Source organism: Fimicolochytrium jonesii (genome assembly GCF_025526975.1).
Source record: "Fimicolochytrium jonesii strain JEL569 chromosome Unknown EV422scaffold_14, whole genome shotgun sequence".
In the NCBI taxonomy this organism is placed as follows: domain Eukaryota; kingdom Fungi; phylum Chytridiomycota; class Chytridiomycetes; order Spizellomycetales; family Powellomycetaceae; genus Fimicolochytrium; species Fimicolochytrium jonesii.
Window position 1 is genome coordinate 687,238 of NW_026515681.1, and position 25,441 is coordinate 712,678.

The following is a 25,441-nucleotide window of genomic DNA, read 5'->3' on the forward strand; positions in this document are numbered from 1 at the left end:
CGTCTCAGGATCGCAGCGATGTGCTTGCGCTGGCGTTAGGGAAGACTTTCGGTAGTTTCAGTAACGCAAACCCTCGGAGTCGCCAAAGCCAGTAGAGCAGTAGATCTGCCGCCTCAACTCTGCTGTTTCAATATCCCATGTGTCTCCTCTGCAAGGTCCGGGAGGGAACCCAGGCTGGCCGGGCAACCTTTTTTAAACTTTACCGGTGGAGCTAAATGCGAACAAGGTTTGTCGCCACAGATCGTCTCTTTCCCAGGCAAAGCGGCGGAGAGTGGCCTGTCTACGTCGCTTCTCCTTATCCCTACCTTGCAAAAGTCCTCCAGCATCATCATCCTCGCGAGAATGTCCGACCGCCTTTCGCCCCAACGATCCCCGACCCGCCGTCCCGACGCCCCTCTTTACAATCCTCCGGCCCGCAAATCCCCCACAAGCGCCCAGATTCCTGCGACACACCTCCGGGTTCCCAGCAGCAGCACAGCGACGTCGCCCGTAGTCGATTGTGCCGCTCTCGAAGCCACCAGCGCAGGCCAAACGCCGACGGCCCCATCCCGATCCAACCGCGTCGTGCACGCCTGGGAGACCCCCGACGCATCGCCATCTCCGGCAATAACGACTCCGACCCCGACACGTATCGTCCATGCATGGGAAACCGCCTCAAACGACACGGCGCCACCCGCATCCCGCGCCAGAGTCGACTCTGGGCGGCCGGGAAGCAGTGGATGGGATGATAGGGATAGGGATAGGGGCAGGTCGCCTCGAGGTGGGAGTGCGCGGCGGGGTCGGGGTGGGAGTGGGAGGAGGCCTGAGGGGTCGCATGAGCGGGAATCGCCCCGCCATGCATCGTATGGGGATACGCATAAAGGTTCTGGACGTAAAGAGGATGGGGGTGGTCTGCATGTTCAGCAGCATGGCAGGGAGCCGTGGGATGTGGAGGAGGAAACGGTCAGTCTAAGCTATTTGCAACACGGTGACCCGGATGTGCGCGTGGTCACGCTGAAAGTGCCGGTTCAAAAAGAGAGAGGTCGTTCGGCAGGCGGTGGAAGGAATGGGAATTCCAGAGATGTGAGCGAGCAGCAATCGTCTAGGCGGGACGATGGGTTCCGATCGCTGGATAATCGGGGACGAGGCAGCAACCATGGGTCTCGGTCAGGCTCGGTTAGGACGCTTGAACGGCGTTGTGTTACTCCAGATGGGCATGCAAGGAGGGAACCGACAGCCAAATCGACCATTTTTGATCGGCTTGGTCCGCGAGTTGACGATGATGAAAGTGATGATGAGGTTGGTGGTGATGACTGCAGCGCATCAACAATCCAAGCACCAGGACCGACCCTCAGCTTCGTTGGCGCGGCACGTCGTCAAGGACAATTCGCAAACCAATCGAGGGACAGGGATGGCGCGTGCTCCAGAGATGCCTCTCGATCCAAATCGTCCGGACCGCCCAATGCCCTTCAAGGAGACGGTGACGATGATTTTGGTGGTGCTGACGGCCCCGCAGCAACGATACAGGCACCAGGACCGACCCTCAGCTTCGTCGGCGCGGCGCACCGTCATGGAAAGGGTGCAAACACATCTACGGAACGGAATGGCGCGTATTTCAGAGATGCTTCTCGTTCCAACTCGTCCGGGCCACCGCCGAATCGCGGCAAAGAAGGCGGTCTCGATGCGTCGAGAGCGGACATTGCGCGGGTTCCCGCCCAGAATCCCACGCCATCCGCACCACCCTCATCGCAATTGGACTCACAAGCCCTTAAAGCTCCCGACCAAATCCAGGGACCATCATCGCCGCGGACACCAGCAGCATCTCAACAACCGCCCGCCATCCCTCAAAAAGCACCAGAGAAAACCGTCTCGCCGAAAGCTGTGTTTGTTCCTGTGGAGATGCCGCTTTCGTGGGCTGACGACGAGTAATCGGTTCCACCTTTCGTAGTCTGGGCCAATGCTGATTTTTTTTAGCGGATAGAGATTAGGATGTTGGGTAGGTTATGTAGTGCAGGGATAGCATTATGTAGCGTGCGTGGATAATGGAGATGGTAATTGGGGGCACTAAGACTCCAATGCGTCTTGGAATAGATAATGTTGCTTCTCATCGGCTTTTCATGAAATGAACTGAGCCGTCACACTCTTCGGATCCAAACCGGGTCAGAACGATGAACGAAAGATGGACGGATTTCACCGTTCGCCAAATGTCCATCACAACCAGAGATTTCGGCGTACAGTCCAATTGTCCAGCTGTCATGGGCTAGCCACGAGGTCACCCAGGGACCCCACCGCCTCTAAGGAACGGGTCGCTTCTGGCCTGAGACAGCCGGACCTGGCCGTTTCGAATCGCGCAGGACCAAGAACTCAAAAATCCAGAGAAACACTGACAGGGTCGGAGATTGCCCAAAACTTGGAGGTGTCATCTAAGTCATGTGATCCTTCGCCCAGTTTTATTGCTTCCGATGGCCCTGACTTGAAGAATGATGGACTTGCCTTCGGTCGGGGACGAAAAGATGGCTCAATCACCCGAAAGCACAAGCGGCACAAGCGCTCTGGTGCCCAACGACAGGTTCCGCCTTTTCCTACAGCGAATGGAAATCGCAGAAACCAAGTTCTTCTTCGCCGACCTCCCCCCACGACTCACGTCCCTAATCACTCTGCAAAACAGTCATCCGCTCCAAGACCTCTCCCACATCGGCGAGGTTACCTTCCTGGCAGCCGGCCTCAAAGCCGCCGTTCTGATATCCTTCCCGGCTCTGGGATATACGGGCAACGAGGAGTTGGAGTGGCACGTGCGAAGTTGCATAGCGCGATACGTCAGTTGGGTGGTGATGCCTGCGTTATCTGAGCATAAGGGGTCGGATGCGGACCCGAAGTATAAGTTGCTTGAATGTTCCCGGCATCTGCGAAGTCCGCATACGGTGGAGTTGCAGGGAGCTTTCTTCGTGATCAACCTACGGCATCCGAAAGCTGCGGAGGTGTGCCGTCTGTTGGAGCATGGGAATCGGACTCGCCCACTGACGGAGCAAAACTTGGCGTTTATTCTCGACTATCCCGTTTCACTGCCGGAATCCGACCCTAGGCCCGTTCCACTGGCTATAGGGGAGGAAGGTGAAAGCACTGCTTGGGACGGGCAAGTCATTCGCGAGGTGGCGTATGTGGAGACGACGCATGGGAAACCTTGGACGACGTATGCAGCGGTGCCAGCCCTGCACGGCCCTCTTATTGTGGAGCATTTTCGACGATATCAGAAGGTCATGGCGGAGGCAGGAGTGTCATTGGGCATGGTCACGCATTGAAGGAGGAATGCCTCTGATTGCGTTGTAGGGAAGACTATGGCAATTCAGGACATCCTGGATCGTGTCCGAACTGGGCGCCATGTGAGGACCCATCGAGTCGCGACAGATGAAAATAGCGCAATGCAGTTCAATGCAGTTCAAACGACCGTTGAGCCGAGTTTGTTATTCCAAAATCATTCCGACACCAACAATCTAACAAAATCCACTATCTGCGGTCAAGTCCAGAGCATGTCCGATCTATGGTGGTACAAGGAAAGGACTGCCAGCGAGTGTTTGCGCTAATGAAGCATCGGCGGCACGATCAAGTAAATCCACCCTGATCCTTCTTCGGCATTCGAGCGACTAGTGCCCAATATCTCATTCAACCTATCCTCGGCCTTCATGATATTGCCTGCCCTTGCGTAATACATCTTGGATCCGGATGCTGCGCCATGCCGCCGGCGATCGGCCCTATGCTGACCAAACCGGGGCTCAATGTCGATCGTACCACCACCAGTCACGCCATGACGACGTGCGAATCTTCTGGCCAGCTCATAGAGGTCATCTTGAACCAATGCCGGCTGGACGAGCTCTAAATCTATGTATTGCGCTGGGGACGAAGTGGGATATCGTGATTCGTGAGAAGACGCGCAGGACAGTTCTTACGGTTCACGGACACTCACGCGCGACACGATTGTCTGAAGCGGCGTAGTTATCGGCAAGTGCTGCGGCAACCGCTGGTTGCGGCCGTGGTCGGGGAGGTGTAGCGTTGAGGTTGACGCGGTGTTGGTTGCTCCTCACCGTCTTGCGCTCGCCGTCATCGTTGTAGTATTCTGAGCCATCACTTCTTTGGTAAATTTTCAGCGTGCGGCCGTCGCTCAACTCCACGTGGGTCATCTTCGTCGTAGGATGAGGGTGGGGCGAGATTCACAGTCGCAGTCGTTATAGCGGACGACCTCACTGGCGTACTGTCGTCAGCTTTTGGACAGCATGTTGAGTCTGCCGAGCTGCAAATCCTGCGTTGGCTTCCCTTTGTTGGTTGCCTTCGAAGTTCGAAGACAAAGGCGACAAGGGAATAAAACATGCGTAATAAACTCCAACGGCCACGTGATCGAGAACAACTAATGAGCTTCTTGAAGGACACTTGCGCAACTTGGCCTTTCCCCCATCCCCAGGAACTTCATCCCCTGGAATCCCAAAAGCCCGTCTCTGTATATACACCTGCCTATTGGATCCAGGGACCGTTGTCGTGTCACGGACGTTGATATATTTGGGAACTCTGAATTAGCGCCGTCTTGTCAAAATGGGAGGAGGAGATTTGGTAAGTGCTTCCCCGCCGTCAACCGATCCAACGCTCAGTACCGGTCCACTACCGTAGTCAGGACTAACCACCAGTCCCATCTTCCTCGCAGAACTTGAAAAAGTCCTGGCATCCAGGAACCCTCCGCAACCAAGAAAAAGTATGGAAAAAAGAACGCGACGCCGAAGAAGAGCGAAAAAAGCTCGAGCAGCTTCGCAAAGAGAAAAATGAAGAACGCCAATTGATGGAGCTGCAAGCTCTCAACGAAGCCACGGGAAAACGCAAACATGCCGAACGACTAGACTGGATGTACTCCGCGGGCCCGAGCGGGAACCAGGCCCTCGTCGATGAGGAGCGCGAGGCCTACCTGTTGGGCAAGAAGCGCGTGGATAAGATGGTGGAGCAGGGGCAGACGGTTAAGGAGATGGAGGCCTCGGCGGCGTTTGCGGCGGTGAACAAGTATGGGCTTGTCGCGAATAACGTGCGCGATACGCAGAATAAGATTAGGGAGGATCCGATGTTGGCTATCAAGAAGAGGGAGCACGCGTCGTTGCAGGCAGTGTTGAATAATCCGGTGGAGCTGAAGAGGTTACGGCAGGAGAAGGGTGGGAAGAAGGAGAAGAAGGAGAAGAAAGAGAAGAAAGAGAAGAAAGAGAAAAAGATTAAGCGAGAAGAGAGGCGAGATAGTGCGGTACATGAGGAGTCTGACGATCGGGATAGATCGCGACGACGGAGCGCACATGGGCAAGATCATGATTTCCCGCCTCGTCGCAGTCGTAGTCGCAGCCGCAGCGTAGATTGGGATGGCAGGCGACAGAACATTGACAGGGACGAACGAAACAGATACCCGAAGTCCAGAGCAGCACATACGCAGCAAAGCCGGTCCCCACGTCGCCGGTCACCGGATAATGGATACCACAATCGCGATGCACCCATCTCATATTCGTCCCGTGGGTCCGGAAAACGATTACGGTCACCGTCAACAAGTCCGTCGGTGTCACCACCTCGTCGACATCGACGAATCGATGATAGCGTTTCTCCTCCTCGGAGGAGACGGACGTCATCTAGGGATTCGGCTTCGCCGCCTGTGAAACGGGAAAGGTCACCGTATGATGGTCGTAAGAAAAACAGTTACCGACGAGATTCTCGAGACAGGAGAGATTGGAGGGATGATAGGAATGGCGTGGGAGATAGGGGAAGGCCGGCACCGCGTCGGGTTGACTCGAGAGATCGGTCGTTGGGAAGACGGTCGCGGTCGCCCCCAACCCGGCATTATGGAAACGGTCGGGCAAGACAGGGTTCCTACGAGTTCCCGAAACGAAGTACATCACCATCACGCTCAGAAAAACCGACAATCTCAGCGACACCCATCAAAAAGGAAGCCACCACTACAGCACCCATCAGGCACGAACCCCCGAAAACCACCCCAGTCAACGCCGACCCCGACCGCGCCGCCCGCCTCGCCGAAATGCAACGGGACGCCGAATCCTGGGACCTCGCCCGCACACAACGCGTCGAATCCGACCGTCAAGCGCAAAAGGAGGAGGATGAGCGGGATATGAAGGCTAGATTGGCGAGATTAAACAGGGGTGATGGTGATAAGGAGACGTTTATGATGGATTTGCAGCGGCAGGCGTTTTTGGGTGGGGGTGCGAGTGCGGCGGATCGGATTACGAGGAACAAGGCGTTGGTGCAGCGGAGAGGGGAGGGATTTTTGGAGGGGTGAATTGTGAGGGGTAGCACCGGTGGTCTCTGGAAACTTACTGCATCATACTCGCTGGCGGCACTGAGGTTGGTGTTTTGTAAAGTGTTTGAGGAACACACCTGCAGCCCTGAGCACATCTCTCTCTGTCTTCACCTTGTCTCTATATCTACTTCATACACCGTTCTCGCTAGGCGAATCCATACGACATTGACATTGATTGTGGCCAAATATACCTCCTGTTCCTGGAAGACCATGGAAGCCATGTGCGTGCGCATGGCCGTTGAACGGGTTTGAGGTCCGCCTTGGGTCAGTGTGGATTTATACAAGCAAGGCATGGCGATTGAGCAATCCTCCGCCGTCATTTCTGATATGATTTCCTATATCATATACGTCCCCCGAGGACCTATGGTCCTCCTCCTGAACACACTATGGAAAAACGGAGTGTCCCGCACCGTCCGAATGTGATAAGATCGCTTCGATCTCTTATGTTACCGTCGCCCCCAAAGACCTGCGTTCGTCTGAGCATCAACCTTTGCACCAACGGCTACGAAACAAGCTTGCCCAGGCGAACTTCATGTGCTTCAAACTTCAATGGGGTTGACTTCCGTGACCTCATCTATGTCGCAAAATTGTACAGGAATATCAGGCTGGCGTGTAGGAGAAACCCTGTGCGGCCCTCGTACATTTACTGTACACAGTCGCACGCATATCGTGATTGCGTTGCTGTTCATTCGCATCGTCGGGGTTGTCGATCAATGACTAAAGGTAATGTGACACCAGTTCGGCGGCTGCCATTCCGTACTTTCCTGCGTACTTTCCAGTAGGTTTTGCGAAACTATTCCAGCGCATTGTGGGGATGTTTTGGCAGCCATGGCTCGGTTGTAGCGAGGCGGATTCGCATTTGCTTATGGCGCATTGCGACAGTCTTGGTTGGGCATGGACATCTGAATGGTGTCACTCCACAAATTCGTCGTTGCAGTTTCTCAAATATCCTCATCATCAACGCGGACCTTTGGATAGCCCTGTCTCGGAAGGCTATCCCTGTTCGTATTATCTCCTCTCTCCAAGTCTCCGTCCATCAGTTCGTCAGCCGTCACGGCGCGGAGTTGAAAGGTAGGACTTGGACGAGGGCGTCTCCACAAGACAACCTCGGCGCGTTCATCATCTTCCGCCCCCCCCGTTTGCGTACGTATGCGGACTTCTTTCTCCAACGGTCTGCCCGACGACTTTCAAAATCAAAAGCTCACTCCATAGGCCTCGAAGATCAATTCGGAAGTTCCGACTTTCCGTTGCCAACCTGCTTGCTACGGTCATTCTGCTCTCGTTCTTTCCTTGGCAAGTCGTAGGGAAGCTTTGTTGATTTTGCAGCTCCCTTCTCATGGCCCGGAGTTGTAAGGAATGTTACCGACCCACTCTTCCCCAGCACTCATGCTCGCCGGGACCTGCCCACTCATCGTCCATTTTCGAATCCACCATCTCCGACGCGACATTGCGAAGGAATTTGCGCCGTGGTATTCTCCTCGCTAGTGTCAAGGTTGATACTTCAAAGTCGAAAAAGAAAGCGAACCTCGGCAAAAGGATCATCGGTGCCATCCCGGCGCCTCCCCTTTAACCTCACGCTCACCCGCCTAGCCCATTGATGTTTCGCAGGCTGCAAGTCCACGCCTCAGGTCATGGAGCCTTGCCTTTTAGTCACTACTGGTCAATGAAACTAGACGTTTTGGTTAAGTGGTTGCGTATGCCCCGCGATTCGCTAGACCTATTCCCACGGTAATCTCTGGTCGAGGTTGTAGGTAAAGGTAGTTCAGAGTGCACCCCATAAACGAAGAATGGGAGCGGCGCAGTCACAATCTCTCTGCTGGTGGGAAAAAGAAGGGGTAGGTGGGAAAAAGAAGGGGTAGCAGAGAGGGGGGGATTTATCAAGGAGTGTCGGAGTAGTCGGTAGGTAACGCGTGGAAGCCTCTTTTGCGCGTCCGCCCTTCCTCTTCCCCGCGGCGTCACATCCCGTCAAAAGAACACCTCGCCGAGGTGTGAAATGCTGTCAATCGGGGGCTTGCGGCGAGCGCTTCCCACCTCCCTGCGGACAGGAAAACCAGCCGAAATGGATGGTCAAAAACCACTCCTCCAACCGCTCAAACCGCTCAGGCTGGGTGTTACTAACTCGAATCCTAACTCTAACCCCAACTGGGGCTGCAAGTTTTAATTTCCATTTACTTCGAGCGTCTCATGCATTCCTCACCTCTGGACATTGGGTGTACTACGAGCAACGATATGCATGCATTTCCCTCACCAATTCGCACAAAAAGTTCATCAAACCACATTTTCGTTTTATTCGAGCATACAATGTACAAGAGGATGATACACACCAGAGATAAAGTCCCTCAACCCATCCCCAGAAATGCTAACCCTCTACAATGTACCGTACGCCGTCATACAACTCGTGAAAAAAGGCAAAGGGTCGATGATGGTAAGAAAGGAATGAAGAAACAAAAGCACAGATGATGAAAGAAACTTGAGATGTCGCTCGCCGACCCCGCGGCAAGAGAAATGAAGATGAAAATGATACGAGAATTAAATACTGAAGAGAGCCTTGAACCCTTCCGTCACGCTTTTCGCGACAGCGGCGGTAGTGGGTGCCTCTTCAGAATCGGAATTCTTCCTGGACTCGAGGCCGCCGAGACCAGAGTCATGCCGGTGGCGTGCTGTGAGTTGCTCCCGTGCCGGGATAACCGGCGTAGGTGCGGTGGGCGTTTCGGCGAGCAGTTCTTTAAGGACCGTTGCGGCGGATTTCACATGTGCGGGCGCAAACATTGTATCGTGGCGACCTACCGGGGGGGGGGGGGGGGGGGGGGGGGGAAGAATGAGTACGTGGAGCATGATGCCATGCCGAAACTGATATGAAACCCTACCTGCAGAAACGCGCAACTGAATGTTTTCACATCTAGCGCCCCATCCATTGTAATCATCCATTCCCGTATCAAAATCGCTCGCACGCCCTGTGCGGAACCAGGCCCTGTCTTTGGGCACCACCAGTGTCACGAGCCCCTCATACCGCGCAGGGGGCTCATAATCAAATAGGCTCCCGATATTCTTGCCAATCTCAGTGCGGAGCCTATTCATCCAGGACTCGGAGATATCTGGGAAGTTCTCCGAGATGCGGTCAATGGCGCCTGCGGTCCAATCGGTGGCTTTCAGGGACATGCGTTCCTTCCTCGGGATGCAGATCGAGTCGAAGAGGATCAGGTGCTGCACGGTTTCGCCGGCGTCTTGCAGTTTCCGCGCCACGCAGATGGCCACGTTGCCGCCGAAACTGTATCCGGAGATCACGTAAGGGCCCAGGGGCTGCACCGAGCGGATAAGCGTGATGTAATGGTCGGCCATCTCGTTGATACTGTCGAACCCGTCGGCTTGTCCGAAATGCTTGTCCCCGATCGCGTAGATCTCGTTCGGAATGAACGCGCCCAACCGCATAAACGGCGTCGCCATTCCCGTCACATCGTGAATGATGAACAACCTGGGCAAAATCCCTTTTTTCTTGATAGGCAGCAACTCGATCAAGAAATCTTGTTCGGAATCCTCGGCTTCCTGGATCTGCCGCGTCTCCCTGCCCAGCTGGTCAATGATGAACGCAGCAAGGTCGTGGACACTGCTGCGGATGTACAGGTTGTTGAGCCCCACGTGGACGTTGAATTTCTTGGTGATGGCTTCCGCGGCTTGCACGGCCAGCAGCGAGTTCAGGCCGTGGCTAAAGAGGTCATGGTGCGTGCCCAGCGTCGAGGGGTCGATATCTAGCAGCGTCGCAAAGACGTCGATAAGGTCCGTCTCGATGGAGGATTCGGGTGCGCTGACGGCGTCGTTGGTGGGGAGCAGCGAGGTGAGGTCCATTGCCATCAGTTGCTTGCGGTCGATCTTCCCGCTGGATGTGCAAGGCATCTGGGGGAGGGCCAGTAGCAAAGAGGGGATGAGGAAGCGGGGGAGGATGGAGGACATGTGCTCTTTGAGGCCATTGAGCTCATCATCGACTTCGGTGGTTGTGTTTTTGAACTCGACAAAAGCTACGACAGCTTGTTCGTCGTGGATGGGACGCGCGACAGCAGCGCAGCGTTGGACGTGTTCGTAGCGTTGGATGGTGTCTTCGATCTCGCCGAGCTCGATTCTTTGACCTCGCAGCTAGAATTACCGGGAAGAAAAGGCCTCAACAAGGGGCAAAAAGTTGGAGCGGAAGCAGATATGCACATATGGAACATACCTTAATCTGGAAATCCCTCCGTCCGATATACTCAATATTCCCATCAGGGCGGTAACTCGCAATATCCCCCGTCTTGTACAACCTCTCGCCCTTTACGAACGGTGAAGGAATGAAGCTTTCCGCGGTGCGTTCCTCATCGGCAAAGTATCCGGAAGCAACTTGGATGCCGCCGATGTAGAGCTCGCCTTCGCAGCCGATGGGCACCGGGTTCATCTTTGAATCCAGAATGTAGGCGCGGCAGTTGGCCATGGGACGGCCGATGACACCGCTGAGGTCGACGGAGTCGATGTGGGCGCAGATGACGTCCACGGTGGTTTCCGTGGGACCTATTTGGGGAGGTTCGAGTCAGCGGGGTTGATCCTACGAAAACATGCCCAAAGGAAGAAACATACCAAACATATTCATAAGCCTAGTCCTCTTACACCACTTCTCAATGACCGCCCTGCTCAGCTTCTCTCCAGCGACCACCACAGTCTCGAGTGTCGGGTAATCGGCAACCGGGACGGTCGCCAAGATACTGGGGGTCAAATGCAGCACATTGATCTTTAGTTGCGTGATAGCGGTCCCAATATCGCCCAGAACAAGCTCCTTGCGTCCCATGCACAGCGTCGCTCCACAGGCGAGGGTGCCAAAGACGTCCACCATGAATGGGTCGAAGGTGTATGACAAGGAACTCAGGACCCGCGCCCCTTCGTGATACCCGTAAACGTTGGAATGACGGACAAGGTTGGAGAGAGCGCGGTGGGGCACCTGTTTGGACGAAGAGAATTCGAAGTCAATGGGAATCGTCCTACAATATCACGCAGACTCAAAGCACAAAAACCCACCATGACACCCTTGGGCTTGCCCGAAGACCCGCTCGTGAAGCAGATGTACGCTAAATCCGTCGCCGCAATCTCCATCTCGAGATCCTCAGCCGGCAAGCGGGAGATGCGCTTCAGGAAGAACTCATCGTCCATGCGGACAACAAGCGCCTGCGACGCAATCCGTCGCTCGAGGAGACGCGCACGGGCGGTGCTGGTGAGCAGGATCTTGGCGCCAACGTCCTTGATTAGGGCCTCGGTACGCGCCGGCGGGTCATCCGGGTCAAGAGGAACGAACGCACCACCGCACTTGAGGACGGCAAGAAGACTGACGATCTGAGAAATCCCGCGGTCTATGCTGAGTGCCACGATACTTCCGGCCTTGACGCCTTGTTGGTTGAAGAAGAGAGCGGCCCGGTTGGCGAGGGCGTTGAGTTCCGCGTAAGTCATGGACTGGTCTTCGTAAGTGACGGCCACGGCATCGGGGGTGAGGATGACTTGTTCCTCGAACAAGACGTGCACACAGCCTTCGACGGGGTCAACCTCACCCTCCGACGACCACTCATTGATGAGACGGTCACGCTCGGATGCGCTGATGGCAGGGATGTCGACGATCTTGACGTCCGGATTCGAGGCGGCTACTTCGAGGAGCGATACGTACGCCTGCAGGAACTGCTGGGCGGTGGTATCGGAGAACATAAAGTGGTTGAACCGCAGCACGAACGCGTCTCGGTCCGGGATCGCCGTCAGCAGGAGCTCGTATTTCTCCTCGGGGTTAGGCAGACCTTCCAAGCGCTCGATGTCGATGTGGTGCCCGGCGAGGGCGTCGCGGATGGCGTTGAGGTCGATACCGCCGGCCGAGAACAAGTGCTTGAATAGGCCGCGCTCCCCGGATCCGCGGCGGATGGAACCAACGATGTCTTCATAGGTCACGTCCTTGTTCTCCATACAGGCCATGAAGTTGTCGCGGAAGGCCGACATGTACTCCGTGACGGACATGTTCTCGTCGATGGTGACGCCGATGGGGAGGATGTTGGCAAAGAACCCGATGGTGCTTGTCAGCTGGTGCGAGCCACGATCGGTGACCATGGTGCCTACGCAGAACGACCGCTGGGAGGAGTATTTGTACAGGAGGATATTGTAGGCGGCGAAGAACGTTGCGAATTTGGTGAGGCCGAGTTGGGCGCCGAGGTTGGCGAAGTTCTGCACCACGTCGTGCGGGGCAAGCAATTCCACTTGGGTAACGCTGGACTGCGCGACTTCCGAGCGCTTGGCGAGGGGAAGGTGGAGTGGCCTGGCGTCCTTGAGCTCGGCCTTCCAGAATGCGAGCTGATCATCCCTCAACAATGCACGTGCGTCGGCAGTGCGAGCTTGCCAGTCACTAAAGTCGGAAAAGTGGATGTCCAACGGCTTGAGAACGGACCCAGTGCGGTTGATGTAGATCGTTGTCAGCTCGCTAAAGAAGATTGCCATGGACACCTCTGGATAAGCGAGGGAGGGGAATCAGTAAATGCAGCGCGGAGGTGTGCAATCATCATCTGCCGAAACTCACCGTCCATGATAATGTGGTGGATGATGACATTGATTGCCCATCGTCCGCTCCCAACCTTGTAAAGGCTAGCCTTCAACAACGGCAGGCTGTCGAGCTTGAAGTTGGGTTCGTAGTTGGCTTCGACCGACATCTTGTAGGCTCGATCCTCAGCATCGGCGTGCATGCTCAGGTCGATGAATTCGGGTTCAAACTCGACGAAAGGGTAGATGGTTTGCATCAGCTTCCCCTTCTTCTCGTCCCAGGTGAACTTCGTGCGTAGGGCTCCGTGGCGCTGAACAACCTCGTTAAATGCATCCAACATGTACTCGTGGTCGTCGAGATCGCCGTCTCTGGCGGCAACAAGGACGTAGTAGCCTTCATGAGTGTCCCACTGAGTAGCTCCGAAGCGGCTAAGCTTCTTGTCCGCATTAGCCAATAGCTTTTTGCCATTGCCGGCCTCAGCTTGTGCGACCCAGATGCGGTACTGATGCGCAGATGCCTCGGTGACGTGTGCTTGGCCGTACACAAGCTTGTCATTGAGCAAAGGCTCGAGTTTCGCGCCGTATTTGCCCTCCATAACATCTTCGACTTGTTTGGAGTCAGAGCCGGCGGTGCTCACGTTAACGGCCGCGATCATCGTGTTGAGGTCCGCGATGCTGGTTCGGCCCAGGAGCTGAATCTGACTGACAGCGATGCCAAATTTCATCTTTAGCTTGCTGCTCAGGTTCGATGCCGCGAGAGAGTCGATTCCGAAACTGGTAAGAGGAGCCTCCTCGGTGAGCTGCGAAGGCTCCAATCCGAGCATGCCGCTGATCATGCCGACGACGGTGTCGTCCGCCGCGCTGCGCTGACCCGATCCGTCCCCGGAGCTTGCAATCCGGCGGTGGCCCAGCAAGTGGCTGAAGAAGAGGGGTTCGCAAGTCGGGAAGGTAATCGGAATGTAGTCCGTTGCGAGCATCGGTACGTAGTGGGCGATGCTGGACAGCTCGGAGTTGATCTTCTTTCCGATTCTCCTCCCGGCGATAGCGTCTCCGACGAAATTGCACACTTGGTCAGTCGTCATCCCCATCTTGCTCAGCTTCTCACCAGCTTTGCTGCCGGTGGCAGCCATACGCTCCAACATTCGACGGAAAACTCCAACATCCGTGATGGCGGGGAAGGCCATCGATACCGTGTTGGGAAGTTCCTCCGCAATCCTGTCCAGATACAATTGGGATTGCACGTAGGCAGACTGTCCGGCGTTTCCGGTGACGGCCGCAATACTTGAAACTACAGGGCAGAACATTAAGTTGATAACCATAAATTAGTCACTACCGTTTGCAATCCCAGGTCACTTACAAAGTAGAAGGAAGTCGATGTCGTTGATCTTCTGCTCCATCACCGACAGAAGAACGTTGAGCGCGCCGACTTTGGATCCCCAGACGGTCTCGAAGTCTTCGTTGGTAAGATTTGGCAAGATGGAGTCCCGAAGAATCACCGCCATCCTTTTTTGGGCACAATATTGTGTAAGTCATGACGTAGTAGTAACGGAGTTTGAAAGTCAAGCACACTTACATGAAGATTCCTCCGATAGGTCCCACAGCGCTGGCATCATCAACTAAGCCCTTCATGTGTTCCTCGCTCAAGGCGTCTGCGGCCACAAGTTCAACGCGCACTCCAAGCTCCCGGAAGTGGTGGACATAGAAACGGTCGACCTTGGTCAGGGCGCGTTCACCACGACGGCTGGTGAGGAAGATGTTGCGAGCGCCGAGCTTGATCATCCAGTGCGACATGCGGACACCCAGCTCAGAGCATCCACCGACGAGAAGGTACGTCTTGATGGGGTCGAAGATCTGAACAGTCGTGTTCACGCGCTGGGGAGCAGGAAGAGGGTTCATGGTAGCGACGATTGTGTCGTGAGCGAAGTCGGTCGTTCGAGTCAAAGCGGCGGGAAGCTCTTCGAAAGACGTAACCTCGACAGGGAATCGGAAGGGTGTTGTCTGATGAGCGGCGACCAGTTTGGAAATAGCTTGCGCAACGGCCTCGGGGTTGTATTTGAGGATATCGACCAAGGATACCGTGACGGTGGCGGCGGCGGTTGCAGGCAAGCGGACCTCCTCGGAGGCCGAACGCTTGACATGAACGTAGCGGCCCGCAGGGGTGAGGAAGGCAGCATTGGCAACGAACTCGCGGTCGGCCGTAGTGTTGACTGCGTGATCGAAGCCCGATCGACGGTTGGCTTTCAACCAAGCTTTGAGCTTCCGGGATGCTTCTTCGGGACCGCGGTTGAGCAGAATAGACTGGGGCTCGACTTCAAGGTCTCTGGCAAGCTGTTGAGCTTGTTCCAAAGTGTCGACGGTGCAGAAAACTTGACCAGAAGGTGCTAGGCGCTTTGCAAGCTGAACCGCAAGGTACCCCGTGGTGGTGTGAGCATTGGCGATGAGGAAAGAGTCCGTGGCGCGAATGAGTCCCTGTTCAACGAAGGCGATCCAAATCGGTAGCAGGGCAGGTAGCAAAGCAGCGACTTCGATACTCGCCGAAGAGCCATCTAGGCGTGCCACGCCAGCAATGCGAGGATATACCACGTCAGCGATGGGACGGGTAGCGCTCGAGGTTGCGATTCCTACAATGTCTTTTGTAACGAATCCGAAAACGTTGTCCGTGCTGCCAACGTTGGAGCCGACAGACACGGCATCCACCTTTACTTGCATGAATTCGTGATCTTCGCTGCTGATGACGGGTTGAGGGAAATAAGCCGCCAACTCCCAATTCCCGGCAGCAGATCGAACCAGTTGCATGTGCTCCGCGTCGGGTTGTTTCACGGCTAGATCGCTGGGCACGAGCCTGCGAACGGTGAGCTTGCCGTCCTTCGTGAGGCGCATGTGCTGTTCAAGGAGCTCGGGGTTCTTGCGAAGACTGTAGATCAAGGCGTTTCGGTCCTGCTCAGAAAGTGTTTGGTCCTCAAACAGAATGGAGCGCACAGTGAATTCGGGCTGTTCGGCGGCGAAGCAGGCGGCGACGCCGAGAGCCCCAATGCCCGCGGCATCATCGTTTCCGACAATATAAAGCTCGGTGGAAGGCGCTTGCACCTTCACAGCTTCCGCAAGTTCTCCTTCATTGCCTCGGTGCATGTGGAAAATGGTGACCTGACCGTTCGTGTCTTCGGGAGAAGCTTCGGCGAACTCGATCGGAACCGCGGGACGGCTGAAGACGAGCAGATGGCTTCCGTCGTCAAGTTTCTCGAGTTCCAGTCGGTCGTCCTCGGTCCGCTTGAAGAACGAAGAGACGTCGTTGAGAAGGTCGACCTTGATACCTGGGATAAAGAGCAATGTCAATGGGTTGGAGAGGTTGTAGAGTAAGCGGTAGCAAGGGCTAACTTTACCTGGGACGTGAGCCAGAAGACAACCTCCAGGAACTAGCAGGGAGCTAACCGCTTGAACTTCGTCTCTCCAGAGTTCGCCGAGGTCGACAATATCCAGCGAGTGAAGAACGATGTCATAGGATCCCGCACGAAGAGTCGTCTCTTCCGCGGAGATCGGATCGAAGATGCCGGACTCTACATTAGCGTACTTCATTCCCTCGCTCTTTGCGTCGGCCGTTTCGGCATCCCCCGCCGCACAAGTGTATTCTATGGAGAGTTCAGTGGCATCCACGGCGAGCAAGATCGGGTCGAGGGCCTTGGCCAAAGCGGCGTCAGGAGACAGGTCGGCGATTCGAAGAGCCTTCCGCTGGCCGAGCAAAACGGTGTGTGCGATAATCTCTTTCACCGTAGCGGCAGCAGTTGCATGCAGAGAGTCGGTGTGGAGAGACAGGATGCGGGTTTCGGGAAGGATCATCTCCTTTGCCTGCCAGCAAGTGGTAAGCCTCTCCTTGACGTTGGCATCGCTCACGCAAACTGCCTTCTCGGTTGGTAGCCGCGCGATCTCGAAGTCCTCCATGGTCAGAAGGACGCGACCATCTTCGAGAGCAATAGTGTAGCTTGCGACGTAAGGCCCGTCCGGAGACCAGGTGTCGAAATGGAAATGGACATAAACGTCCTTTCCGCGAATGACCTCGTCGACAATGGACTTGGAGTCCTCCCAACGCGTGATGCAGCCAATCTTGACAGGCACAAACAATCCGTTCATGTCGAAGCTGAGGGTTTCGAATTGGATGAACATCGCCAGACCGATCTGAGTCATGCTGTCTAGAATGCCTGGGTGCAGGACATAGCCGCGGTCGAACAGGTCGGGGTAGTCTTGCTTGATCGAAAACTTGCCGAGGTAAGATGTGCCGCCCCACGAGTTTGGGTCGTTCAGCTGGTGGACTTCGGCCAGGAAGTCCCGGAAGGAGCCGGTGTAATTGTAGCCTTTTGGGATAGCGCCGTGGAACTGGTCGCCCGTCATCTTGGCGGTAGACATCCCAAGCCATTTCTGGATGTCGGCGGTGGGAGGGTTTTGCTTGTCCAACGCGGGGTTGGTGTAGGCCAGACAGCCGGAGGCATGCACGGTGTCAAAAACGACATCTCCATTCTTGAACTCCTGGTTAGTGGCGGACTTGAACTGGAACTTGTCGCCTTCGATGGCGCAGGCGACGTGAATGGGGAGAGACTCTGCGTCAGGCAGAACGAGGGCCTTTCCGATGATGACGTCCTTCACTACCATCGCCTGGTTTTGCAGAACGGCCTCGACGTATCCCGACCCCGGGAAGAGGACACTGTCCATAACCGTGTGACCCACGAGGGCGGGGTGGGTGCTGACACTGAGGCGGAAGTGAGGTGCGCCGAGAGGAAGACTGTCTTCTTGGTGCTTGCGGGAGTAAGCACTTTGGTCTTCCTTCCAGCAAGAACGCTTGGAGGTGTATGGGTACGGAGGCAGAGCGACTTCCACAAAGTCGGCGACATTGGTGATGGCGACATGTTCTTGTGCCTTTGATGGAAGGGCGCACAATTTGTCGAAATCCAGCGAAGTGTATCCGGACGAAATCAACTGGCCGAGGCCTTCGAGGAATTGGAAGTCTTCACCAGTGTTGCTAGCCGGGTTCTTGCGATCAGGACGACGGACCAAATTGATGGGCGACGAGCCGCCGCACTGCTCGATGTACGCCTTCAGGACGGGATGAGGAGCAATCTCGAGGAATGCGATATCCTCGCCATACTCGTCGATCACTTTCTTCAATGCCGGTCCGAAGAGTACAGGGCTTTCAATGTTTTGCCAAGCCAGTTCAAGGTTCAGCTCGTCAACCCAATCGCCGGTAACGGTAGACATGACGCGCGAGCAGGGTCCGGCAGCGTTGCCCATGGCGAAGACCGGGGTAGCGTTGTTCTTGAAAAGAGTTTCCCACTTGGACATGAGCGGGGTGTGGAACGCACAGGTGACGCGAAGCTTGGCAGCAAAGACGCTAGCATTCTTGGCGTGGGCAACCAGAGCGTCGATAGCGTGATGGGTACCAGCAACCGTGACTCCGTTGGGAGAGTTGATACCGGCGATCCACATGTCTTCTTTATGCCCGTTTTCGGCGTTATTCTCCTGCTTCAGCACCTTGCGAATGAGGAGTCGGGCTTGCTGGGCGCTTGTTCCGAGAGCGGCCATGGCACCGTTGCCCTCGGCGTGTGTCATCGCCGCTGCGCGAGCTACCGCAATCCCGACAACCATCTCCTTCGACGGGTAGTGTCCCGAAGCGTAGCCCATGGCGATCTCCCCGATAGAGTGTCCCATGCACACCTCGTAAGTAGCGACACCCTTCGCCCGGAGGAGGTCAACCAATGCACATTGCATGAAGACGAGGGAGAAGACGACGTCTCGAACGGGCCAGACACCATTGGCGGGGAGCTTGCACGGAGAGTTGGGGTCGAAAACTCCAGTGCGGTCGATGAAGGACTCTTGTCCGTACACGGAAGTCAGAATCTCGTCCGACTGGCGAACGGAGGCCAGGAATTCCGGGAAGGCTGCGGCGAGCTCCTTGCCCATCGCAACGTGTTGAGGTCCCTGTCCGGCAAAGACAAGACACAGCTTCTTGCTGGCCCTAGCCGTGTGGGTGCTGAGGGCGGGCTTGGAGAACGAGAGAGAGGTGTCAAGTCGCTTGCCAACCGCGAATGATCGGTAAGGGTAATCCCTGGCTTGACGACCGAGGGAGCGCGACAACGATCGGAGAACGTCGGCGTCATCGCAGGATGCGAAGTGTTCACCAAGGTCTTTGCCCCATTGGGTCAATGAGCTGGCGGTCATTGTGCCGATGGAGAAAAGGTAATGCGGGTCGGCCGCGCGCTTCTCGCTGACGGCGCCGGAAGTGTCGTTCTCCTCTTGGCTTGCTCGTTGAGCGACCGACATCGGGATCGAGTCAGGCTCGGCTGCGAGTGCGATCATTTGCTGGGCCGATTCGAAAGTCTCGAGAACGAGATGCGCGTTTGCACCACCGACTCCGTAACTGGAAACAGAAGCCACCCACTTTCCATCAGCAGCCGCGAGCTCGGGAGTCATTGGCTCGAGTTCAGTCTGCACGCGCATGTTGAGGGCCTTGAGGTCGATCTTCTTGTTGGGGCTGTTGAAGCGGTAGTTGGGGATGATCTCCTTCTGATGCATCATCATCGTGACTTTGATCAAACTGGCGAGGAAGGAGCATCCCTCGGCATGTCCGATGTTGCCTTTAACAGAACCGATTCGAAGGGTTTTGGATTGGTCGCGATTCGGAGCGAAGACTTTGGCGGCGCCATTGGTTTCGATGGGATCGCCGACAACAGTTCCCGTGGCATGAAGTTCGACAAAGAAGGCTTCAGCGGGGTCGCGCTCGGCGCGCCTGTAAGCAGTGCGGATGACTTCTGCCTGCATGTCGCCTTCGGGCATGGTCAGCGATTTGCCCTTTCCGTTGGTATTGATGGCGCTTCCGGCGATGACGGAGTAGATCCTGTCGCCGTCGCGAATGGCATGGTCGAGACGCTTCACGAGCACGGCCGCATAACCTTCGCTACGGGCGTAACCGTCACCGGCGGCATCGAAGGATTTGGAGGAACCGGTGGCAGAAAGAACGCCAAGTTTGGAAAAGGAGACTGTGTGCTCAGGGTTCACCATCGTGCTGGCGCCGACCACGAGAGCTTGGTCGATTTCACCGAGGCGAATGGCTTGCAAGGCGAGGTGCATAGCCGTCCCGGAAGAAGAGCATGCTGTTTCGGGAGATTGCGCGCATGAGACGGAAATCGCGATTCACATGATTGAAGCTGAACATACCAGTGTCAATGACCAGGGACGGCCCTTGCAAATTGAAAGTGTAGGAAATGCGGTTCGCGCTAAACCGACAAATGTGAGATTCTGCAGACAAGGATGAACTGCATAACAAGCGTCCACTTACCGAATAGCGACGCATTTCCCAACTCCATTGTTGTGGTCGATTTCATACGGATCGTCTTCCAATTCAGCAGTGGAGGTCAACAATTGAGCGAGGTAAACACCGGTGTTGGTGCCTCTGTAGGCCGCGCCAGAGTCGTGGAGAGCCTGTTTTCGTTGGAACATGGGTTAGATTAACCGCCTTTCGCCTCCATTTTATATGGCACCTTCTCCCGTTTGCCTTACCTGATGAGCGACTTCCAAGGAGAGCCGGAGGGAGGGATCAAGCAATTGCGCCTCCTTGACGCTGATTCCAAACTCAGTGGGGTCGAACATGTCGATATCGTCCACGAAGCCGGCGGTGGGGGCGCAATACTTGCCCGGTTCATCCTTGCGCTCGGAGAACCACTTCTTGTGGTTCCAGCGGCTGGCGGGAGGCGGGACCATGCCGTCTCCCTTGTTGCGAAGGAACTCGTAGTAGGTCTCCTTGTCGTTGCAGCCTTTGGGGAATTTGCAACCTAGACCGACGATGGCGACGGGGATTTTGGCGGACATTGTGCGGAGATGAGTGTGATATCGAGTATTGATGCGATTTGTTGAGGAAGCTGTTTTTTTAATGACTGTCGGAGTCTGTTTTTCGTGATTGATTGAGGCAGATGTTTGCTTTGAGGGGAAGCAAACAGGTGTCGGGCGATTTGTAGTTGATGACAGCGATGCGAGAGAAGCAATAGTCGTCGGAGAGATGGTGAACGCAAAGTCAAAGATCAGGAGGCTGAGGGGACCTTCTTTTCTATGTTTCTTTGCTTGGAAGGGTAGGGAATGATGACAAGGGCGCCGTATGGACAACCGAGGGGAGTGGCAGATGGCATCCTGGTTTTATGGTGGCCGATGCTCCCTCGGCCTGCAAGGCCGGTGCTAGAATACAGATGTTCGCAGTCCCTGCAAAGGTCCATATCATCCGCCCCTGACTATCTTAGCCGTCGACTATGCGGTAGAACTGTGAGAGTGTCCGCCGACGGGACTTTGCCGCCGAAGGAAGCATTACAAAACCAGCCACTCCTATCGTGCCGTCATCCCGCTAGTCGTGGGCGCTGGTGTGGGTTTTCGGGGCATATGTTCTCTCAGTGTTGGAAGGCAGAGGGCTGACGGGGACGGAGCTATTGATGTTGCAGGGTATGTACCGCACAGATTCTAGGTTTCCGGCCTTGCGGATGCCGGCGAGGCTCGTCCCCGAACCCCGCTCACAATCATAAGCCTCAGTCAGATGGTATTACCATCTAGGGTTCTCGGGACCTGGCATGACCCAAGTTTCGTCTCTGCGAATGCGAGCGCGGGAATCGTCGGCGAAGGTCCGATTTTGCTCAAATCAACGGCGCCGTCGTCAGAATATCCCCCTCCACGCTAAGAGAAACGGTCATGTCAACGGCGCCGTAGCCAGTTGGACCCGCACAGACGGCCCGATGTCTGCTGCGTTCCTGCTTCTTCATTCCGAGCGGGGCGGTCCATCCAAGATGCCCAGCGGGCCTGGAAGCGACGGAGGGATTTCAAGGGGGAACATCATTCTCCGACGGCCCAAAGCATCTCAGGGCGTATACTGACGTGACAGCACCAAGCACTCCTTCGGCGGTGCGGAGCGAAGACGAGCCAAGCTCTTTTGCTCCGCCTTTGGAACTTCGAACTTCGAAGTTCGGCTGCGCTCCCTGCAGCTCCTCGTGCGCGGCTTGAGCTTTGTCCATTGTGTGAACCATGAATTTTGAAAGCTGTGCGTGCAAACTTCAAAGTACTAAAGGTGGCAATTTGCAGCAGGGACCACGGTTCCACGATGCCACCCACCCAACGCGTCGAAAAGTGGCGTCCATCGTCGGGGCCCTTTTCTTTTAAAACTTCCAAACCGCTGGATCTTCTCCATTTCGAACCGGTAACGGTAATGAAGACGCCCATCATCAACAAAGATCATCTGGCCAGTAACAGCTCCAGAAGTTGTTATTGTTCTGTAGGTGGAATTATCACCATACAGTTGGCTCTATAGTAGGCTCCATTACAGGCTGAGAACTTCATGCCGCTTGTGCCATGGAAATGCAATTTATGACTTGCGCACATTCTCGCGGGACCCCAATATCATTGCTACCGGTGATGATCAAGGTTCGCTCTCGCACGTCTCAGTGTCTCACGGTGCCGACCTATGAAGAGCGCAATGGTGTACGAGATATTAGTACGACGGGCGAGCTCAAGGGCCTTCACTTCGGTTTTTATCCACCGCTACTAGTGCGAGAAACAAAGAGGTTATCTTGATATCCTCCCCCTTCCCTTCTCGTACACTGACGTCCTGTCTCTAAGAAGTAACAGAAACGTGAGTCTATAGGGGCGTGGTTTCCCTCTCCCGTCCTCGGCCGTTGTTCCTGTTCGAGCCCCATTTTGCTTTATCGCCGAGCTGTGGTGTGGTCCTCGGAAAACCTACGAAACAAAGTCTCCCGTTCTGCAGTTCACCGTTGCTGACTTGCTGCTCCGTTCCGTTTTTGTCGTCAGAGCACCCTTTCAACAATGCCGGGCCCAACAAGCATTGCGGACGCCGTCGGGATCCACTCGGTGGCCCTCCCTATTGTCTTCCTCGTCGTCTACGTCGCGCTGTTCTTTGTGTTCTTGTGGAAACTCCGCAGGAACCCTGTGGCCGTCTTCATCTTCATGGTGGCCTTCTGCGTTTTCAGAGTGGCTGCCTTTGCCGTCCGTGCCGCCATTGCCGCGTCCGACAGCCTCCAGAACGACCTCAACTGGGTCCTGACCGCCAACATCATCTACACCATTGGCTTCTTCGGCCTGGTCTACTCTGCATACAGCCTATTGGTTCGCAGGTGCGTTCGGCTATGCCTTTTCATGTTGTTTCTGGGGTGGGGTCTGGAAAGATGAGGTGTGAAAATCTCGACTTGGGCTTTTGCACACTTGCGGCATACGCGTCTTTTCAACATGGACATCCTAGCGCCGAGAGAAGGACGGAACAGAAGGGCGCATAGCAACGGAAGGGGCTTTGGACGGGAGTAAATGGACATGATTGTGCATCACAGAGGCTCTCCCATATATTCCACTTGTAGCAATGTCTCACCTGGGTTTTTCCGTTTCTGCAGGGCGTTCGTCGTTCGTGACTTGCTGCGTGGCCCCTTCGGCAGGCTGCTCCCCCGCGTGTTGATTATTGTCCGAGTTTCTCTCGTCGCCGCCATCACTCTCGGGATTACCGGTGCCTGCTTGTTTGCTCTCGCGGACCCGGGCTCCGAGAAGAAAACTCTTGGAGACACACTCAGGCACGTTAGTCTGTGGATCTTCTTGGTTCTTGTCGCGCTCCTTTTGGTGAATTGCCTGTTTGTCTTGAGGCACGACCATAGCCGGGTGAGTAGTTCCGGTGTACGGGTTTCCATGCACTTCGCTACGTCGATCGCATCAGGAATTGGCTTTATGTCTTTCGGCGGATGCGTCTGTTCGTGGCCTCCTTTGACGAAACGTCGCGCCTTTCGTACATGAGCGTAGACTGACTTTCCTCTCACTCATCCAACTAGTCTATGCTCGTCCTCACCGCCATCGCCGCTCTTCTGTTTGCCCGCGAGCTCTACCAAATCCTCGCCTGGAACAAGCCCGAGGCCACCGACGAAATCTACTTCTTCACGCTCTCTTGTCTCACCGAGTTGATCGCCGTCATCCTCTTCCTGGTCCCCAACGTCGTGCCGAGCAAGAACGAAGTCGAGTTTTCGCCCCACCGTAACAAGGATTACGTTTAGTCGTGCAAGTTTCTGCTTGCCAGTCCGAATATCGGGTACACCAACCATTCCCCATGTTTTTTCTTTGATCGCGGGAGAACGTCTTCGGTCGGCGTGAACCGTTTTCCCCTCCTAACTTTCCCTATCTTACATTAATTTCGAGAGACTGGCTCTCTCTTTCTCCTCTCCATAAACCATGTAGTGGCTGACTTTTCAAAAATGTGTGCATAGACTTCGTCGGCGTATATGTATCATTATTCTGTACCAAATTGTGAATCGTTCGACCCCGCGCCGTCCGTGATGGCACAGATGAATGGCGACTGCAGCCTTTCTGTGTCCAATCTGTGTCTGCAGTACTTCCGCCTACACAGACACAGACACTCGCTGTCGATTTGCCGAATACCAGTGTCAGTCTAGCCAACGAACTGCTCGCCGCTTTCCGATAGCAAAACGTTTACGGCAGTGGAAAGCCAAAATCAGCTACAATTAGACTAAGCGTGCATAATGTGGGAATAATAACGGATCTATGCTGTGGTGGGTGCCTTCTTACTGTGTGGCACTGCCGCGGTGGACAATTTCCCACCATCTGCAAGCCAACTACGAACGCCACAACGGCCACGATCGCCATATCCGGCTTTTTCAAAATGTATCGTCGCGCGACGATTCGGCAGTCCCAAGCGCAGGAATGTGGATTCGATCATGACCTTGCAGAGGACGTGCTCTCCGATTGAAAAAGAGCCGGGTTCCAGCCAGTTCTCCGGGAGGATGCGAGCGAGGAGACGACCGACGGAGATACTGAAGAGGATGGCGACAAAGCAGGGTTCTGAAGGAGTTGTCCGGTAGGAGAGAACTATGGGGATGGCTGTCTCGCAGCGCAGACAGCGAGAGCGTAGACAAGACAACCACTGAGTGTTGCTGCTTGTACTCGCCAACGTCGCCGAGGACTTGATTGATCTGAAAACTCGTAAGATTTGTAGTGTGTAGTATTGAATAACTCTCTAATGTTGTTTTGTAGTCACCCCTGAACGTAAACGACCGAACCGCACCTTCCGTAAAACCCGTTTCTTTTCGAGAACCCCCAAGTCAAGGGCTCCATCTCAAAGCACCTGGATATTAAGGTGGCACTGCGTAGCTTCACCGGAAGCTCCGTTTGTTAATACAAGAGACCAACAACTCCCGTACTCTGAAAACCGTATTCGATTCTCCGATAAACCTTCGCTTTCCCCAGCCACCACCGCAACGGTTCAGTGGAGAGACCCGGGGTGAGCGTTGACTGCAGGGCTAAGATCGGCTTTTCAAGCCCTGTTTCAGCCTGTGAGCATCGAAAGGTTTTCCAGCGGACAACGATGGATGTCAATGTGACGTTCCGCAATTCAGGCGACCCTTCATCGCCGGAGTGAGGCCCGCATGCTGCTTCAAAATCGGGACATCAAGATCCATTTTCAATGCAATCCACGGTGCACTTGCAGCCTGGATGCTTCACATGTAGATACCGATCGAACGTGAAGCGGCACCACCCTGGCCAACAGCTTCCGGAATCGAACGGTTCGTCCGGGTCAGATGGCAGTCCGCTTTT

At 55.2% G+C, this 25,441-nt stretch overlaps 6 protein-coding genes across 6 annotated transcripts; 4 read left to right on the forward strand and 2 right to left on the reverse strand.

Annotated features, from left to right (window-relative positions):
• The first annotated feature begins 795 nt into the window (after nt 1–795).
• On the forward strand, nt 796–2,040 carry EV422DRAFT_532270 (uncharacterized protein). The gene has a single exon (XM_053070522.1). The coding sequence runs from the start codon at nt 1,094–1,096 to the stop codon at nt 1,925–1,927; it is 834 nt and encodes a 277-aa protein (XP_052925053.1). The 5' UTR covers nt 796–1,093; the 3' UTR covers nt 1,928–2,040.
• A 422-nt stretch (nt 2,041–2,462) lies between these two features.
• On the forward strand, nt 2,463–3,278 carry EV422DRAFT_506986 (uncharacterized protein; the record flags this gene model as incomplete). The annotated part of the gene is made up of 1 exon (XM_053068612.1): nt 2,463–3,278. One exon carries the CDS (start codon nt 2,463–2,465, stop codon nt 3,276–3,278), a length of 816 nt encoding a protein of 271 aa, XP_052925054.1.
• A 1,130-nt stretch (nt 3,279–4,408) lies between these two features.
• EV422DRAFT_85912 (Pre-mRNA splicing factor-domain-containing protein) lies at nt 4,409–6,594 on the forward strand. The gene is made up of 2 exons (XM_053074457.1): nt 4,409–4,578; nt 4,670–6,594. The coding sequence occupies exons 1-2, from the start codon at nt 4,561–4,563 to the stop codon at nt 6,281–6,283; spliced, it is 1,632 nt and encodes a 543-aa protein (XP_052925055.1). The 5' UTR covers nt 4,409–4,560; the 3' UTR covers nt 6,284–6,594.
• Nucleotides 6,595–8,833: 2,239 nt separating this feature from the next.
• On the reverse strand, nt 8,834–20,677 carry EV422DRAFT_506989 (putative nonribosomal peptide synthetase; the record flags this gene model as incomplete). The annotated part of the gene is made up of 11 exons (XM_053068613.1): nt 8,834–9,087; nt 9,172–10,432; nt 10,512–10,837; nt 10,904–11,261; nt 11,339–12,795; nt 12,867–14,114; nt 14,184–14,329; nt 14,400–19,962; nt 20,027–20,085; nt 20,148–20,290; nt 20,369–20,677. The coding sequence occupies 11 exons, from the start codon at nt 20,675–20,677 to the stop codon at nt 8,834–8,836; spliced, it is 11,124 nt and encodes a 3,707-aa protein (XP_052925056.1).
• A 1,642-nt stretch (nt 20,678–22,319) lies between these two features.
• Nucleotides 22,320–24,139, forward strand: EV422DRAFT_85975 (uncharacterized protein). The gene is made up of 4 exons (XM_053074458.1): nt 22,320–22,472; nt 22,649–22,971; nt 23,242–23,500; nt 23,668–24,139. Exons 2-4 carry the CDS (start codon nt 22,664–22,666, stop codon nt 23,884–23,886), a joined length of 786 nt encoding a protein of 261 aa, XP_052925057.1. The 5' UTR covers nt 22,320–22,472; nt 22,649–22,663; the 3' UTR covers nt 23,887–24,139.
• A 196-nt stretch (nt 24,140–24,335) lies between these two features.
• EV422DRAFT_86102 (uncharacterized protein) lies at nt 24,336–25,152 on the reverse strand. The gene is made up of 2 exons (XM_053074459.1): nt 24,912–25,152; nt 24,336–24,819 (listed from the first exon to the last, which is right to left on the reverse strand). The coding sequence occupies exons 1-2, from the start codon at nt 24,959–24,961 to the stop codon at nt 24,390–24,392; spliced, it is 480 nt and encodes a 159-aa protein (XP_052925058.1). The 5' UTR covers nt 24,962–25,152; the 3' UTR covers nt 24,336–24,389.
• Nucleotides 25,153–25,441: the final 289 nt, after the last annotated feature.